Below are 16,498 nucleotides of genomic sequence, written 5' to 3'. Positions count from 1 at the left end.
AAGTTGTAATTAAATTAACTGTTTGTAAGAATAAGACAAAACCAGTACTAAAAAGTATTTTTACTCACATCAGACTGTGTCATTTGCACATGATTTAAGGATTAGCTCCCCCTCACACGGCACGGCTCATGTGATATGTCTCCTTATCTCCTGTTGCCTCTCCGTCCTTTTTTGGACTCCCTGGCTGGCCGTCCGGAGGTTTCCATGATGACTGATCACGTTACATTTGGGGTGAGGGCAGGGAAACCACACAGGGCTTCAGAGCTGTGAGTGGGTGTGTTGCAATCAGTAACTGGCTGTACATTTGTTACATATATTCCCTTGACGCCTCAGGCCCTGAGCCTAAATTTACTCCTGCTTTTCTGGCATGTGAAGAACCCTRCAGATGCACCATGAGACCCTGACCTTCCCCCGACACACCCTCGGTAGTGAGCATGCTTTGAATATACAAACTGAGGTCTGACTTTGAGATTTGATGATTGTAAGTAACCATGTTTAATCATTTTTTGAATGTTTATTTTTGTTTGCCTTTTTTTTTCACTTGGTTTTCATTTTAAAACGTAAATAAAGTGAAACTACACCGCTTTGTGTTTTGCCTTATTTTACTTTTTTTGGCATATTCTGATAAAACGTTGAAGCAGAAATYATGAACCAGAAAAAAAAAGTTTATGAAGCATTTTAGCCCTGATTGGGAAAACGTTTAATGTTACAGGATGCAGAAAAATGTGGTGTAAGCCTTAAAACCAACAGCTGGTGCTCTGGGCGTTGGATTCAGCCAGACATACACAGTTTGTTCTGCTGCTGACTCAATCTTGCCCGGCTGCAAAGGAAAGAATATTTTACACATGGGTTTGTTGATATGTTCCCTCTAGAGGTCCCTTAACAACCTCAAGAAACACGGAATAAATCTAAAARCAGCATATTCAACCAAAAATACATTTGGTAATTCCAAATTTAGCRTTTACAATTTGCTACGTGGGCCAAAGTAAAAAATTAAAACTGAAGATACAACAAATGCAACAAATTAAGTTAGAATCATCATGGGTGTGGATGGAAAATTWAATTKAGYTTTTATTGATTTATTCAGATAAACAGTGGAATTTATTGTGCTTTTTTAAATGTATTGTGCTTGTATAAGGATTTCTCCTCACTAATAGTTGGTTAAATGTCCTTGAGTTTATCTTTGACCACAGATTTTTTGTTGCTACCAACTCACATCTGGCTTAATTGTAGATGAAATTGTATCGCTCTTCCTGGAGGGTTTGATAGTTTTTAGTTAAATTGTTTGATTTTCTGCAACAGATTCAACATTTTAATTACATTTTAAATAGGGTTGAGATTGAGGTTTATTTCAGATGCTAGCCAGTTTTATCCTTTCTGTGAAATGATCAAATATGAGAGTTTTCATTTAGTTTTTTCTTGTTGTGTGATGCTTTAATTGTACTGTTAAATGTGTGGGTATGCCCCAAATTAATGTTACAATTGGGTCAAYAAACTCATAACTAAAATAYGCTGTAAAACAAAACACCAGGTGTTTAAAAAGGGAGCAGGAAGAAGCAATGGCTTATCCAATCCTGTCCATAAGTCTTTTTCAAACAAGTTCTTAATCAAACTAGTGATTCAATAAATACAAATTCACTCTCACCTACAGATCAGAGCTTAATACACACATAAATTTAAAATAACATTTTATCTTGTTCACTTTTTTACACATAATTTATATATTATGTGCGACAATATTTTGACTTTGCTTAGTTTAATCTAAAATCAAAATCACYCCACAAACTGATATTAAGTGTATGGCTGCATTAGTATATTTTCCTCTCATGTTGAACTTTCCCTGTCAGGTTGAGGTTTTCAAATGTATCAACACCACAGCGGCCGAGCATGGTGGTGGCAGCATCATGCTCTGTTTAGCTACCACTGGTTKARTGCAAAAAGTGGATGGGATAAAGTAAAATCATCACATAAACACTTTAAAACTGTTTTTAAATAATTAAGTGTAACATTTTKCTTATGAAACGACTCCCAGGTCRACAGGTGATGATTTTTTAATCATGTCAGAAGGTTTTCGTTTTGTAATTAATCACTTCTGGCTCAAAAAGAGGTCAAAAGTCAGCYAATTATGCTAGACGGCTTCCAACTCATGTGCATTTTGCTCATTTACATTTATGCAACATTATGACACAAATATTCACTTATATGTGTAACCTGTATGAACAATTGGTAAAAATTCACAGTAATCAGATTTGTGAACTCAATTCACTGATTTTTTTTTTTGCTTATGAATTTCAAAAAAAGAAAAGTTTCTGAGYATTGCTTGAATTACTGTCAAGCTCGTTTCTTTTATGAAGTAAATGACTGATGCACTTAGCTCTTTTCAGTTGGAAAAATTTCCTGGACATTTGGAAATCTTTCTTTGAAGCAACAGAAAGTTAATCTAAACCATCTTTATAACTTCTTCATGTTGCCTGCTTTCTTTCATCTTCTTCTACCTGAAGTAGCAATAAACCTRCAGATCTGACAACCTACTGGATTTTATCGTCATCTTCAATAAACACAAAGGATTTGGCACTGAGCCGCCATTTTACAACGCTTTATGGGATCTAAGTGATTGTGTGTGTAAGTGTTTGATWATATCMGACGGGAAGGAAACAGGAAACATGAGGTGCATTCAGTTTTCTTTGAGTCGTTTCAAGTGTCAGCTTTATAATTTCACATCAGTTACAGGTGTTAAACACTGGGTAGTCCAGAGGTGACTAATCTTTTAGAAAAAAAAAAAAAGTTACACAGGATTATACAAAACACTTTTTCTGCTGTTCAGTCATAATAAGTTACACTGGTGTCTATTTACAAATCAGGCTAGAAGTACAGAGCTGGTGTTACACGTTTACTCAAAATGATATTTACAAGTCTATACACAACCCGGTGTCGGCCCACCCTGCTGGAGAGACAAAGAAGAGAAGCAGAGTTACCCACATGGATTATCAAGGCTTTAGTATGYGGTGTTAAAACAACTTATTTACCTATAAGTTATTCAGCAGGGAGTTYTGAACACTTTCATAAACTGCGTTGTAGATATCTTCCTTCGTTGTTGTTCCATCAAGGTATTCTGTCAACAAAAATATAAATTAAAGTCAAAACTTCTCAACAGGAAAGYGTTTTACGTCTGATTTGGTGTTTTTGCAAACCTATTCTGCTGCAGTTGTTGTCCATCTCCTTCCTGTGCTTCAGGTACATGGGCCAGACGTGGCCGTCGAACAGGCCGTGTGGGTCTGGGACTGTATATGTTCTGGTACTGCAAAGACAGGATCGGTCCAGAGTTACAGCATGCTCTGATGTGCGTCCTGAAAATCACTCCAACAGCTGCTCACCTTCTCCTCCGCTTGCATTCCTCGTAAGGAATGGAGATGTAGAAACACTTGTCATAGACATCGATCAGAGGCCTGTGGAGGGGAACAGGATCTCTGGTCAGGGAGAAGCTTTGAAGGTCAAGAGGTCGGGTAAATGGTGACCTACTTATAGTTGTAGATGAGGAACCCCTCAACGATAAGAATATGGATCCCTCTCTGCCCCGAGTCGGACTCCTCAGCTTCGGGTGACAGACTGACTCCGTGCGAACGCGCAAAYTTGACGGGGTTTTCCTGCCAGCCTTTCACGGTGTTCACCATCGCTTCCATGTCCAGGGCGCTGATCACTGATGAAGAACAAGGAGACAAACAGAACAAAAACAAAGCTTCACCACGTGTGCAGCCGACGGTTCACACCAATTTATTTCAATCAGTGAATGACGTAGCATTCACAGTATATTTATTTATGTGGTTCTACGACTGATTGGTTACCACTGAAGAAATGTGCAGGAAAGGAAAAAGTACATTACTGAAGGGTTTTCCTACGTGAAATCCACTCTTACCATCCCACTGTCTAAAGCCGTCCTCCCCGACTTGTATTTGATCGGGTTTCTGAAATAACAGTCACCAACAAAACATTGCTGCAACCCAGTAACCAATGGGAGCTGATCCCTCCTGGACAGGACAAGTCAGGGACTCGTCTCCACCAAAAGTGAATGCGCGGAAACAATATTTTTTACGACATTTCAACTGGATTTGATCTCCTTTCTTGTTACTTTTTAAAATTATTTTTACCTTATGGTCATAGTGTATGCTGATGACGACTTTCTGCAGAATTTTTAATAATTTTTTAAGAGAAAACAACGTGTATTTCTTTGTTTTTAACTTTGCCGTTTTCCCAAAATAGGGAGGAAAACAAAGGATAAGCAAACAAAAACTGGCGGCCATGAGTACAGACGTTTTAGTCATTTAACATTAAAGTCTGACTTTTAGTGGGGACGCTCAGCCCTTTCATTGGCTGTCCAGGAGACAATCAGCCAGATGATTACAAGGCTGCTTCGATGATAGGACATCTGCAGGTCAGACTGGCCATTTCTTACTTTTTAAGCATAAAAAAAAGGCTTCTAGCGCAAATAAAACTTATGAGAAATATTCTAGTTGCCAAACAAAAATAGTTTGACACATAACAGAAAAAGAACACCAGATTTCTTTCTTTGTCTTACCTTGAAAAAGTCATCCTGATGCACCACACAACAGTTAGGTAATGTCTTTAGTAGTCTATTTGTCAAAGTGGTCTTCCCACCGTTGGTCACTCTGAATTTAATGCCACACAAAAGTGAGTTACATCTCAATTTCTTGTCAAAGCCGCTTGGTATCTATTTTAGCTGAAGCTTACCCTCCGATGCCGATGATGAACTTCATTTCTGACTTCTTCTGTGTTATTGGTCACCTCAGGAATTCAGTAAGTAAAAGCAGGGAACCCCACCAAACCAAACTCTCTCTCTCTCAAAGGTTTCAGCTAAAACCTCCCTCTCCTTCTCCTTCGCCACAGATGTCCCCCMCCTTTACTACTTCATTGATAGACTATCTCCTTCTGGCGCATATAAAGGATGTGGCGGCCGTGTCACCGCCTGCTTGACCAATCGGAGCCGCTTTTCACCGGCCAATAGTCTGCCTCCTCAGAGCCGGAAGCACCAACTTCAGAGGATGCACAGTTGTGTGAAAGCTGATCCTAAAATTTGCACCTGCTCTTAGGGGTCAGAGGAGGCAGGCCGACCACATTCAGGGAAAGTACAGAAGCTAACTTGTGGCTAAGCTGTGAAATACAATTAAACCACAATGAAGTCACAAGGGGGGTGCATCAGAAAARAAGATGGGGAAAACTGGGAGAGGGWCAAGTTGAGTCTSAAAGAATTCAAATTTYTTACACGTAAGCAGTTTAAATCCAAGAAAGGTSATAATTTTTTTAGGACAATACAACCTAAAATTTCTGGGCAGATGCAAAAGCATTGCTCTACCAAGCAGGCTGTGGAGTGCAAACCAGGAGCTCTATAATTAGTCTGCAGCGTCTGGCTTCTGCATCATGAATATTTCTGATGCAACCAGAGTACGTGGCGGCCCTCCATGTGGGCAAAATGGCGCGTCTGTCAGCTAAAGCTGTGATAAAACCTTTCTCTGAAGGTTAGCGCCTGCCGCTTATCGGCTCTGGTCGTTACACACCTCCGGATGTGAGTCTGTCGAGTTTATTTTGTATTCASACAGTATTTGCCCAATACTACAAATCAAATGTACAGTTTGTTCTTATCTCTCGGAGAGATAAAGGTGAGAAGGAGGTGAACTTTGAGTTTTAGATAAAAGCTGACATGGTGTCATGTTTCACGGTCAGGAATGTAGCGATACATGGTGGCATTGTGCGACTAAGAGACTTATGTTTGTTAACATAATTAAAAGGATTCACACCATTCAAATGCAAAATACTTMTACTTACTAAAAAGACTTTTCACTTTAGTTGCTGAGAAATGCAGGGTTAATATAACCTACTGTATTTTTCGGACTATAAGCCGCTTCTTTTTTCCCATGTTTTGAACCATGTGGCTTGTAGGTCCGTGCGGCTTTTCTGTGGATTTTTCTTCAACCACCAGGGGGCGCTTTAGCAGGAAGTGAATCATARGAAGTCAAAATTGGAAATCAAAGAARAAAGCGCTAATTTTCATCATGGCAGAGAAATTTCTTCAAACTCAAAGACATTTCATTTCATCTCTTAAGGAGCTCACACAAAATAATTTATAGATCAAAATTACGTTGGTTAATAACTCACATTGCCAGAGATGTTCAAGGCTGAATAAATGGCAATAAAAGATAAAAAAATATGTTCTGTTAAATACCCAACTGAGCCCTGAAGGTTAGCATTCATGACACAGACAAATCCAGTTTATTTTTTATTTTGTTTTATTTTTTAGAAACATTAAATGGCACATTTTCATAGATAACAGTTAAAGTAATTCTTCAGGCTCTCTTTCTTTAAATATATTTAATTTTATCTATAATAATTCAGTCTTTCAGTCTTGAAAAAGTACTGCCTTTTTTTTTTCATTTAAAAACAAGACAAATACAAATACCAAAGAAGGAAAGGATACAAACAAGCATGCCGACTGCATATTTAACGCTGGAAAAGCTGATGACTGTACAATACTTTTGCATCAGTAACATCTAGAACATGTTAAAGAAGAAGAACGTCATTGCACATCATTCAGTAAGCAAAATCGTTAAACCGAAGAAAAACCCATGCCAAAATATTTCAGTTTGATTCTATCTGCAAGTAGAGTTGTTTTAAGGAGTCTGTACGGTTTTCTYTTAATTTAAAATAGTTGCCATGCGTCATAGTACAGCTCAAGTCTCACATGCAGAAAGAAAACGGTTTTATCTGCAACATCTTGTTGTTAACAGGTTCTGAATTGGTTTAAGTGAGAAACAAGAGAAATACTCAGGAGTGATTGTCCTGCAGCTAACGGGTCCTTTCTGTGCAACAAGCTGCTGAGTTTACTGAATGGCCGTTCCCCAGCAGATCTTCAACTCATTGTGCTGCAACGCAAAAGCAAAAAGTTTCATTTGAGTATTTTGTGCAACCTTTATGCAACAGTAGGTGCATTGTTCACATAGATATCGTTAGGACTCTGTAGTATGTAGAGATCATAGGCTGTAAATCTACACTAAATCCAACCGGACACATATCACACTGGTTGGGAGACAGAGCCTGTTTCCATTCCTGGGATGTCAGCCAGTCCACCGGCTGCAGGACCTTTTGATATACGAGGGCAGAGAGGAGCGCACGGACCCACAGGACAGCTCATGGGGTTGGATTTCTGAAATAACCCCATGTACTTTTCCCACTCTAACCCACCCTGACTGGCCCAGGCAGGTATTTCTCCTGATTTCATGGCCGGTACTGCAGCTCATGACTCGTCTGTGAAGCCCAGTAAAAATAGACCTGGATGGTTCTGCATAGATGAGGGGAGCAGCTGTGTTTTATGTAACATCGGGGAGCCTGTCTAAAGATTAGCTAACATTTGGATTTGGATTCACACGCGGGCTGAATTGCAAGACCTGAAACATGACTTGGCAGAAAAGGAGCCAGGCTTGATGTCTGACAGTAATCAGAGAGCAGCATTCAGTCGGTTCACATTCACAAATACAGTTGTTCCTCAAATCGCTCTTTAATTGGATGTAACGGCTGACGCTTTTATGTCAAAACATACTTCATCGTAACCAGACTAATCTACGATGCCTTGCTAAAGTATCAACATTTTGTCCAGTTACAACCAYAAACTCCAATCATTCCATCACATTAGACCTGATGTGACAGATCAACGGAGTAATGCAGTTTTGTGAGGTGGAAGAAAAATCATTCATGATTTTYATGCATTTGTATTCAACGCATTGTAGAGGAACCTTTTGTTGCAATAATGATGCAAGTTGTTTTTGGCCATTTTCTGTTTATAATTTAATTTTGTACATCAAKAAACAACTTTTCTGCCTATTATTCTATGAAAAGTAACTCAATATCARTCACCTAAAGACATCARTTTTCTCTTTTTGAGTTTGGTCTTTACTTTGACTGAGCCATTCTAAGCCTTTGCTACGATGGGTGTTGTAAGATGCTTTGCACAAATTTACATTTGAAGGTGCAGGTGCCTGTATGTAATTGGTGGATYCCGAAGATCAGAGACAACGGATTGGTGGCCTGACCAGAGATTATGTAAAGGACCCTGTGGTGGACTTCCTGACATCCATCTTCCACTCTTCCCAACCAGGTTGGACGTGGTGTATTTCCATTACAAAAATGCACAAAACTTTGTCGACATTCCACAAAAACACAATGTCGCAACTGCAATGTTTCCATTGTATAAGAAATGTAACTGAAATCACACATGAATAAGTTTGTCCATGTGATAATTCATTAAAAACATGTGGTGCCATGATCCTCCAACTACTTCCTGTTGTCTTCTTCTTCGTAGTTTGAGCCAGTGGCAACATCTGGTTGAGAGGAGACGTTTTCTGGATATACTTTTACTAAGTGATATTGGTGAGACAACGAGTTAGCCTCGAGAAACCAAACTTTCTTTGTACCAAGATCATGAGATGATTGGTGTTAACCTGATTCCATCCTTCGAATGTATGCACAACTGCATGCAATGCCTTACATTTGAAGGTAGAATCAGGTTTAATCATCTTGTGATCTCAAGAAAAGTATCAGGGAAAAATAAAGGTGGAAAAAGTCTCTTGGCTTTTATACAACTCTTCCAAAAAGGCCAGAAGTCTGGATTAGGAGTGAAATCTGAACTGTAAAYAGATTCCAAACCTACTTTGAACCTCTTGGCTGGTTCTTTAAATAATGTCGTCTWKAGTTAGTCTGGTCAGCCTCATCTTGGTGAGTTTGTTGTCATGTTCTCTGTCCATTTTCTGCTCATTAGATGTTTAAAGTACAGGTTATTTTTTTAAACTTCAAACCTGATTTAAAGTTCTCAACAGCTTTATTCCTGACGCCCTGTGGTGTTCCTTGGTCTACATGATGCTGCTCTTTCTCTGATGTTCTCCAACAAACYTTTGATGCCTTCACAGAACAGATGGATTTATAACTTGTGCTATAATGTGGCAATATGTAAAAAAAAAACCCAAGTGCATTGAATACTTTTGCAGGACATCTTGTATTAGCACCATTAGCAGAGGATCTTTGAACTATTTCAAGAATTAAAGACTTGAGGTGGTGTAATAATTAGGCGACTAGAGCTTGGACACCAAGATTCCCAACACACGTTTCTGCAGGATTTAATTAGCTGTTTCTTTTGCACVCAGARGCAAATGTGTGTGAAAATCAAACTGTCCCTGTGTGTCAGATATAAGTTACAGAGGACTGACGTTACAAGCCGGAGTGCAGAGTTAACGACGGACCATTTAATGACTGGGACCTCTTACCTTAATGTCAGATGTCACTGTTAACCGATGCTAGCACTGACTTTTGCCTGAAAACAACATTCAATAAAGCAGTAAAGAAACATCAGTATTTTCTCAGTAGTCTGGTGCTAAAGATTAGCTGACAAATATTTGCAAAAATAATAAACAGAATTTCTTTAATTGATAGCCGATGTGACAGAAATAGAGCTAAAAAAAGGTTTCTGAGAGTGTTGCGTAACGTAGCTGCATGAAGTAGAAAGAGGTCACCTTTCTCCAGGAAGAGCTGACTTGGTCTGCTGCTGCTGCTCATGTTCCTGTCTGCAGGAAAAAGACAGTTTGGTTACTTTAAATAATGGTGGAAATTTCTTTCTTTTTTTAAGGAAAATGTGTGGCTTACCTCAACTTTTGTGCTTTTAGCTTTTCTTCATCATACCTAAATTAGATTAAATAATGTGAGTAATATGCTGCTTCCTTCCCATTTGCAGCAGCAATACGGTACAAAAATGTCTTTATAAGAAGATACATGATGGCTACACATATATTTTCTTATACATGTGTAGTGTTGGCTGCAGTGACTTTCACAGATCTATGTTATAGGTATCCTTATATGAGATAAATATAAAGGAATAAAATATGTTGGGCCAAAATCCATGTCTGTCATCAAAAACCAGCACACTCCATGTTCCCAAGACCGGTGCTGCTCTGCTTTGGAACAAACTGCACTTCTCAGGTTTTATGAGATGTGCAGAAACTGTAACTGTTCYTTTAAATTACATTTTTTTTACAGCAGCTTTATTAAGATAGATGTTTCTTCTGAGACTGAAGAAAAAATATGATATTTCAATTTGTGATACAAAAGAATGGGAAAGTCAAATTATTGAATCAACTTGAAATATAGTTAATATTTTAAAAGATTTTTTCAGAAAAGTTTTAACATTTTAAATAACTAAAGATTAGAATTTGCTTTGCAGATATTATGAGACAATAAATATTTTATAGAAAAGCCAAAACTTTTCTGGTTAATGATTAAGGGAAGTGTATAATGTATAATAATATAAGTGTAATATAATTTGGTGTATTTTAGGGTCTCTTAAATGTTTTTCTTTCTATAAAGTAATATTCAATAAATTTGAATATATGTCCCAATAAGTCTGGTTTGTCAGATTAAAGGTGCCTTTTGAAAATAACTTCCACTCAAGAATAAAACATACTTTTCCTTAAGCCCACATTTCTGTTTTYTAAAATRGTTATTTTCTTGGTTWGATGTCATATTTTAATTTTGAATGYAATGTTTTCATTAACTGTAAGCAGAAAAACATAATTAACAGAAAKAAATGCTTTCAAAYATCMATTTGTGTGTAATTAATCAATCTAATATGTTTCATTTGGTGATAGAGTTCCTAAAATAGTATTCTGTTGAATGGGTCTGAATGTTTGCTTGAATTGTGTGAGATGTGCGGCATCTCAACAGCGACCCTTGGTGGTAGAGAGGACTTACTGCAGCACACAGTCGGGAATCTGCACATGCTCCATGGGGATGATGTGACTGAGCTCTTCCAGGGTGTGAACGTATCTGATCTTATCCAGGAACTTCACACTGTGGAGATCATGAACATGTAAAATTAAMGGTAAAATGTATCTAATCAAAACAGCTTCTGTTTGTTAGGTAAACTGCAGCAACAAACTGACCTACAGTGATAGGATCCAGCATTGTTATTCAGGGGGTGGAAAGATACCTTTACCTTTTCTTTTAAGRTTTCTGCATATCAAAATTCTATTAAATTTAAAATGTTGAYTTATTYAGGAGTTAATGAAACCGACAAATGTACAAGTTGTAAACATGCAAAGGAAAATCTTCATAATCTGACAATTAATGAGGCAAATTAGTTTTCTGCTTGTGCTTAAGATGGAGCCACTTTGTTTACACACTGAATGGTAAATACATCTCAGATAAACAACAATTTTCCTTGATTTCACATCAGAAAAAATTATTTAACTTGGCCCCCAGTGTTCCCATTCTAATAAAGTTTATACAGGTTTACAACAGACAAACATTTAAAAGATTTCAGACCAAATGAAGGGGAAATAATATTGTCTCCACAGGTTTTTTTTACAGTTTGTATGTAAGGTGACTAATGTGGGGTCAGGCAAAACGCCTACATATATATAATAAATGTTATTGTAGGTTTATATTTAAATGCACAGCCTGGACAGCCTTTACTATTACGAAGAATGTTCAATATTCTCTTTAAATTTAGGGGAATAATCACAACCAATAAGCAGACTGAGAGTAAATGTTTCTGACCTGATGAACGGTCGTGAGATGGCCAGAACGGTTCTGATAAACCATGTTGGATGTGCAATGATCAGACACTTCAGGTTTTTTCTCAGTCTGCAAACACAAACGACAAGATTTAAGNGAAGGGGAAATAATATTGTCTCCACAGGTTTTTTTTACAGTTTGTATGTAAGGTGACTAATGTGGGGTCAGGCAAAACGCCTACATATATATAATAAATGTTATTGTAGGTTTATATTTAAATGCGCAGCCTGGACAGCCTTTATTATTACGAAGAATGTTCAATATTCTCTTTAAATTTAGGGGAATAATCACAACCAATAAGCAGACTGAGAGTAAATGTTTCTGACCTGATGAACGGTCGTGAGATGGCCAGAACGGTTCTGATAAACCATGTTGGATGTGCAATGATCAGACACTTCAGGTTTTTTCTCAGTCTGCAAACACAAACGACAAGATTTAAGMTCTGATATCTAAGCATGATTTTTGCTACTGATGTAATTTTTCTTACTTTCTGTCAATCATCTGGTAGCATCTCTTCAGCCAGCTGATTCCAGGCATCTTCCTGCGAGGAGTTGCTCCATTCAGGTAAACAATCATATAATCTTCAGCCACCAGCAGCTCCAGGCTGCTCACAACGTACCTGAGAACAATGAGACTTAGTTTAAAGCAAGGTTGTTGTTTTTTCCTCTGTGTCTGAGCCAAATGAAGGAGAGAGAGCACTTGACACTTCATCACTTCTATCAACCTGGTGCCTCAGAGTGACAATGCTGGTCAGAAGTGGAGCAGAAATTGCAGCAATGCACCCAGAATCTTAGATTTTTAGTTATAGCTTTCTTCACAAGCAGTCATTCATCACTGAGGTGACAGCGTGCTTTTAAATCCCTCTGCAAGGCGCTGGTTTGTTGCAATTCTTGCATATAAATACCACCACTCTTAAGCTTGATTGGTCATGTTCTCAGCTGATTTTTGTGTATTATTTATTTATATCTATATCTATATATATCTTACATATTTTTCAATTTACAATTACAGATAAATATAACTAACTACAAGTCTGAACACAACAAAAAAATTGAGACGGACGATGATGCATTGGTGAGACATCAGAGGAACTCACAGAAACAGATTCTCCATGATGTATGTGTAATCATCACAGCTGCTGTCAGGGAGGTAGCAGGCTGCAAACACAATGATGGCGTTCAGACCTTCACCATAATAACCTGTGAGTGAGAGAGGGAGAGAGAGAGAGAGACAGAGAGAGAGAGAGAGAGAGAGAGAGAGAAGACACATTCAAGGCACTGACCACCAATGACATTTTAGTTTTATTGCTACCACATTATTAACTAGAAGTCAGACATTTTTATAAATAATACAGTTGGAAATAAACACTGTTTATCTTTTCACCAAGATCCCTGTCTCATGATACCAGGAAGGTTGCTTTTGTCTGAATTTTTTTTGTTCTCTATATKTTTTTGGTGTTCATTAAATCTTCATCTTCACCGTCCTCCAGTTGTACGGTGTTCATTTCAGGACAATCCTCGGATCTTAATCCTCACACATTAGAACAATCGGCCTCATTTGTCAGACCGAAGACAAAAAGCCATCCGATCTCTGACYAAATGCCATCAGAATAAAATGTCTTAKCAAAAATGGCTTCAGACAAAAAGGTCTCAGAAAAAACGGCGAGAATAAATCAGGCGTTACAGAAAGCTCCCAAAAGGTGGCGCCATTGTCAAAATACGTCATCAATGTGCGACAGTGGCGGACGGTAAGGTTAAGGCGGCTCACATCATGGCGTGCATGAGCATTTAAATCCACACCAACAGCAGCAATAGAGGTAAAAATGTGAGAAGAACACAATCAGCAATAAATTAATGGTTAMATTTACAATGTAATGYTCAGCACTGTGAGACAGAAGAAATAAATAGATTGGAAATTAGCCCAGAAACACCAATATCAGTTATACCGCCATGGAGTCTTCCACTGGCAAGATATAACATTAATGAAAAAGAAAACATATATTTTATATATATAGTACAGCATATATTATAATAAATACTATTGGTGTATTATTTAAGTAGACAGAGAGACAGACAGATATATGGATAGATAGATGGCGTCACCTGTTGGGAGTTTCTCTGTGACGCCTGAGAGCTTATAACCTGACACCGTTTTTTTGAGACTTTTCATTCTGATGCCGTTTAGTCAGAGATCTGATGACTTTTTGTCTGTGGTCTGACATCTGAGGCCGTTTCATGTGAGACTGTTTTCCTGAGACCTGAGAATTGTCCTTAAATGTACACCGTACAGCTGTCATTTCTGCGTGTGGGCGCTAAAAAAGTGAGATGCCTTTGGCTTCAAAAGAACATTTTATCCTCAAAGTTATTGTTCTAGAGGCAGRAAAAATGTACAAATGATTTTGAGAAGGCCAAAATTGTGATAGTTCCAACACTGACTTCTAAAACTGAGGTTCTTATGGAGTATTCCCAATTTGCAGGTGTCAGTTTCTATCAATTCAATGAAGGGGAACATTGGCGATGTGTCAATAGGGTCATAGGTCGATCTAGACTCATTTATGAATGAATGAACAGACACTTTAGCTAACCTCCATGGGTGACCACTCGCAGGTAAGGTCTGATGATCTGCATGTCAATCCGTTGCTCCTGATCGCCGATTATCACYGTTCGCCACAGGCGACCAGAGGAGTCTCTCTCCTCTTCACCTTCACCTGGAAGACGTTTGGCTGTGGCCACAGGAGTGTCATCTAAAAAAATAAAAAGAACAAGKTCAGTCAGCTTCATGGTAGTTTATTCATCCTTTAATTAAGTTTAGCAAATAATCTACTTCATTGTGCATCAATATGATMAAAAATAAAGCAGCAAAATTAAAATATTGCAGCTTTTATTTGTATTTAATTAGCTTGTTGCGATTTTAAATAATYTTTTATGCAAAAATGTAAAAGAATTTGAGCGAATAAATAAATAGATTTTTCTCTCATTGGGTTCATTGCTTTTAGCTGCAATTAATGTTTATTATTATAGTTTAGTTCCAATCTGCCTTCATTTTCTCTCTTTGTTTTCACCATCATAATTCATGATCCAGAAGAATGGCCTCCTCATTTTGGGGTCTTAATCTTAATTTTTCTGACCTTCCCACTCCAGCTCGTTGCCGTTGTTCAGGAACTCCAGTGAGTCGGTCTCATCTGGAGTCTCAATGTCGTCGACGTTGATGTCAAGGTCGTCGGGCGTTTCCAGAAAGTCGTCCGAGAGAACGGAGCCCTCGCTCTGATCCAGGGACAGGTTCATGTCGGGGGCRACCAGTGTGCGGCGCTTTCTCTGGTTCATGGWCTCCCCGACATTCAGRCTGGTGGGAGGATCTGCAACAGCAAGCAGGTGTAAGTTTACAGTTTATGCTAGACCAGTGRTTCTTAACCTGGGTTCGATCGAACCCCAGGGGTTCGRTGAGTTGGTCTCAGGGGTTCGGCGGAGCCTCTGCCRCGGAGATAAAGACACACTTGTGTAAAGTCGTGRTGACGCCCCGCTTTGCCATCACTTGCTGCAGAGGATCACGTTACATTGCTTAGCCAATCAGAGGATCACGTTACATTGCTTAACCAATCAGTGCTGCGGAGGAGCACTGATTGAAGGAGCTCCTCTCAGCATGGATTTGAACTTGTGTCTTTCAGTAAGTCACTGTTTTTACCAAATTATATAATTACATTACTAAATCAGAATACTGCAAAGTATTTTGTGTGTCGYGGGGGGGGGTCCGTGGGGGGTTYGGTGAATGCGCATATGAAACTGGGGGGTTCGGTACCTCAAAAAAGGTTAAGAAACACTGTGCTAGACGATCCAAAGCTGGGTGTTTATTCCACTTACTGYTTCTGTTGTCAGTGAGACCAACTCCGTCTTCTGGCAGCGGCCTGCACAGACAGCACAAATAMAATTATACATTAAAACAATTTAACAGCAATTCTGTAGAAAGTAGAAATACTCTCACTGTTCACTCTTTATCTGTAGTTTTTATGTCATCACTCAGTGTAATCGTCTTTTGTCTGAGAAAGCAACACCAGTGTAATTATTGACTCCCCTTAAGGATTTATTCTGTAGACACCTTTAAGCTCGATGTGTGGGAGAAATGAGGGCTGGATTACAGTAGATAGTATCTTTACTGTACCAACATGCAGACTGAGAAAAAGACAGGAATTTATCCAAACACACCTTAAACACTGCAAGTAAGGGCAAGCTGATGCGCTGACTGAGTCTGACTGTTTGAGGTGTTTCAGCGCCTCGCAAATGTTTTCACACATCTTTAACTTTTTCACATTTTGTCTCATTACAAGCACAAACATTAATATATTTAATTTGGAGAGACCAGGGTTTSCTTTAAAATGATATGAGCAAAAAGAAATCCAGTTTCTGGAAGAGTCAAATAGGATGACAGCAAAGACTCAAAAARAAGTTACTGTAGCCAGATGAGACCAAAATGTAATTGCTCAGCCTACATGTTCAATTCGGTTTGTGAAGGAAAACAATCACYGCAGATCAACCTAGAAACACAGTCTCTAGATTGTGAAACAAAGTGATGGGAGCATCTTGATGTGGGGATGTTTTTAGTCTGCAGAGAAACTGGTCAGAGTTAACGGGATGGTGCGAAGTTTCAATTTTCACTAGAAGAATACAAAAGAGTAGTTTATATCAAAGCATTTCCATGTCCAAAAACRGCCTAGACAAAGTCTAGATACATATCCAATTCAATCTGTGGCAAAACCATTGTAAATTAATGTTTACGGAACTGTTTCGAAAGAAAAATAAACAACATGTTCCGTCTTTAGATGTGCAAAGCAAGTAAAATCATATCGCAAAACACCAAAGCTGTGACGCCAGCAAATAGT

At 38.5% G+C, this 16,498-nt stretch overlaps 2 protein-coding genes and 1 long non-coding RNA gene across 5 annotated transcripts; 1 reads left to right on the top strand and 2 right to left on the bottom strand.

Annotated features, from left to right (window-relative positions):
* Positions 1–6: 6 nt before the first annotated feature.
* LOC103479787 (uncharacterized) lies at positions 7–2,784 on the top strand. Its single transcript, XR_535985.1, has 2 exons — positions 7–266; positions 376–2,784. It is a non-coding gene; the product is annotated as an uncharacterized LOC103479787 (long non-coding RNA).
* Positions 2,674–4,928, bottom strand: LOC103479788 (nicotinamide riboside kinase 2-like). 3 transcript variants are annotated; one of them, XM_017310110.1, is made up of 8 exons: positions 4,747–4,928; positions 4,574–4,664; positions 3,914–3,962; positions 3,520–3,697; positions 3,375–3,446; positions 3,192–3,298; positions 3,027–3,112; positions 2,674–2,941 (listed from the first exon to the last, which is right to left on the bottom strand). In XM_017310110.1, exons 1-7 carry the CDS (start codon positions 4,770–4,772, stop codon positions 3,027–3,029), a joined length of 609 nt encoding a protein of 202 aa, XP_017165599.1. In that variant the 5' UTR covers positions 4,773–4,928; the 3' UTR covers positions 2,674–2,941. The 3 variants fall into 3 exon arrangements, with proteins under 3 accessions (XP_017165599.1, XP_008432664.1, XP_017165600.1); XM_008434442.2 differs by having other exon boundaries at positions 2,674–2,944; positions 4,747–4,927; XM_017310111.1 differs by lacking the exons at positions 3,914–3,962; positions 4,747–4,928 and having other exon boundaries at positions 2,674–2,944.
* A 1,348-nt stretch (positions 4,929–6,276) lies between these two features.
* On the bottom strand, positions 6,277–14,993 carry LOC103479784 (caytaxin-like; the record flags this gene model as incomplete). Its single annotated transcript, XM_008434440.1, has 10 exons — positions 6,277–6,932; positions 9,324–9,370; positions 9,570–9,620; positions 9,700–9,735; positions 10,801–10,899; positions 11,952–12,038; positions 12,113–12,244; positions 12,722–12,824; positions 14,210–14,368; positions 14,753–14,993. Coding segments are annotated over 9 exons (948 nt in total), but the record flags the coding sequence as incomplete, so codon positions are not given.
* Between the last annotated feature and the right edge of the window lie 1,505 nt (positions 14,994–16,498).

The sequence above is a fragment of the Poecilia reticulata genome, linkage group LG17 (assembly GCF_000633615.1).
Source record: "Poecilia reticulata strain Guanapo linkage group LG17, Guppy_female_1.0+MT, whole genome shotgun sequence".
Taxonomy (NCBI): domain Eukaryota; kingdom Metazoa; phylum Chordata; class Actinopteri; order Cyprinodontiformes; family Poeciliidae; genus Poecilia; species Poecilia reticulata.
This window is presented reverse-complemented; position numbering and strand designations above follow the sequence as displayed.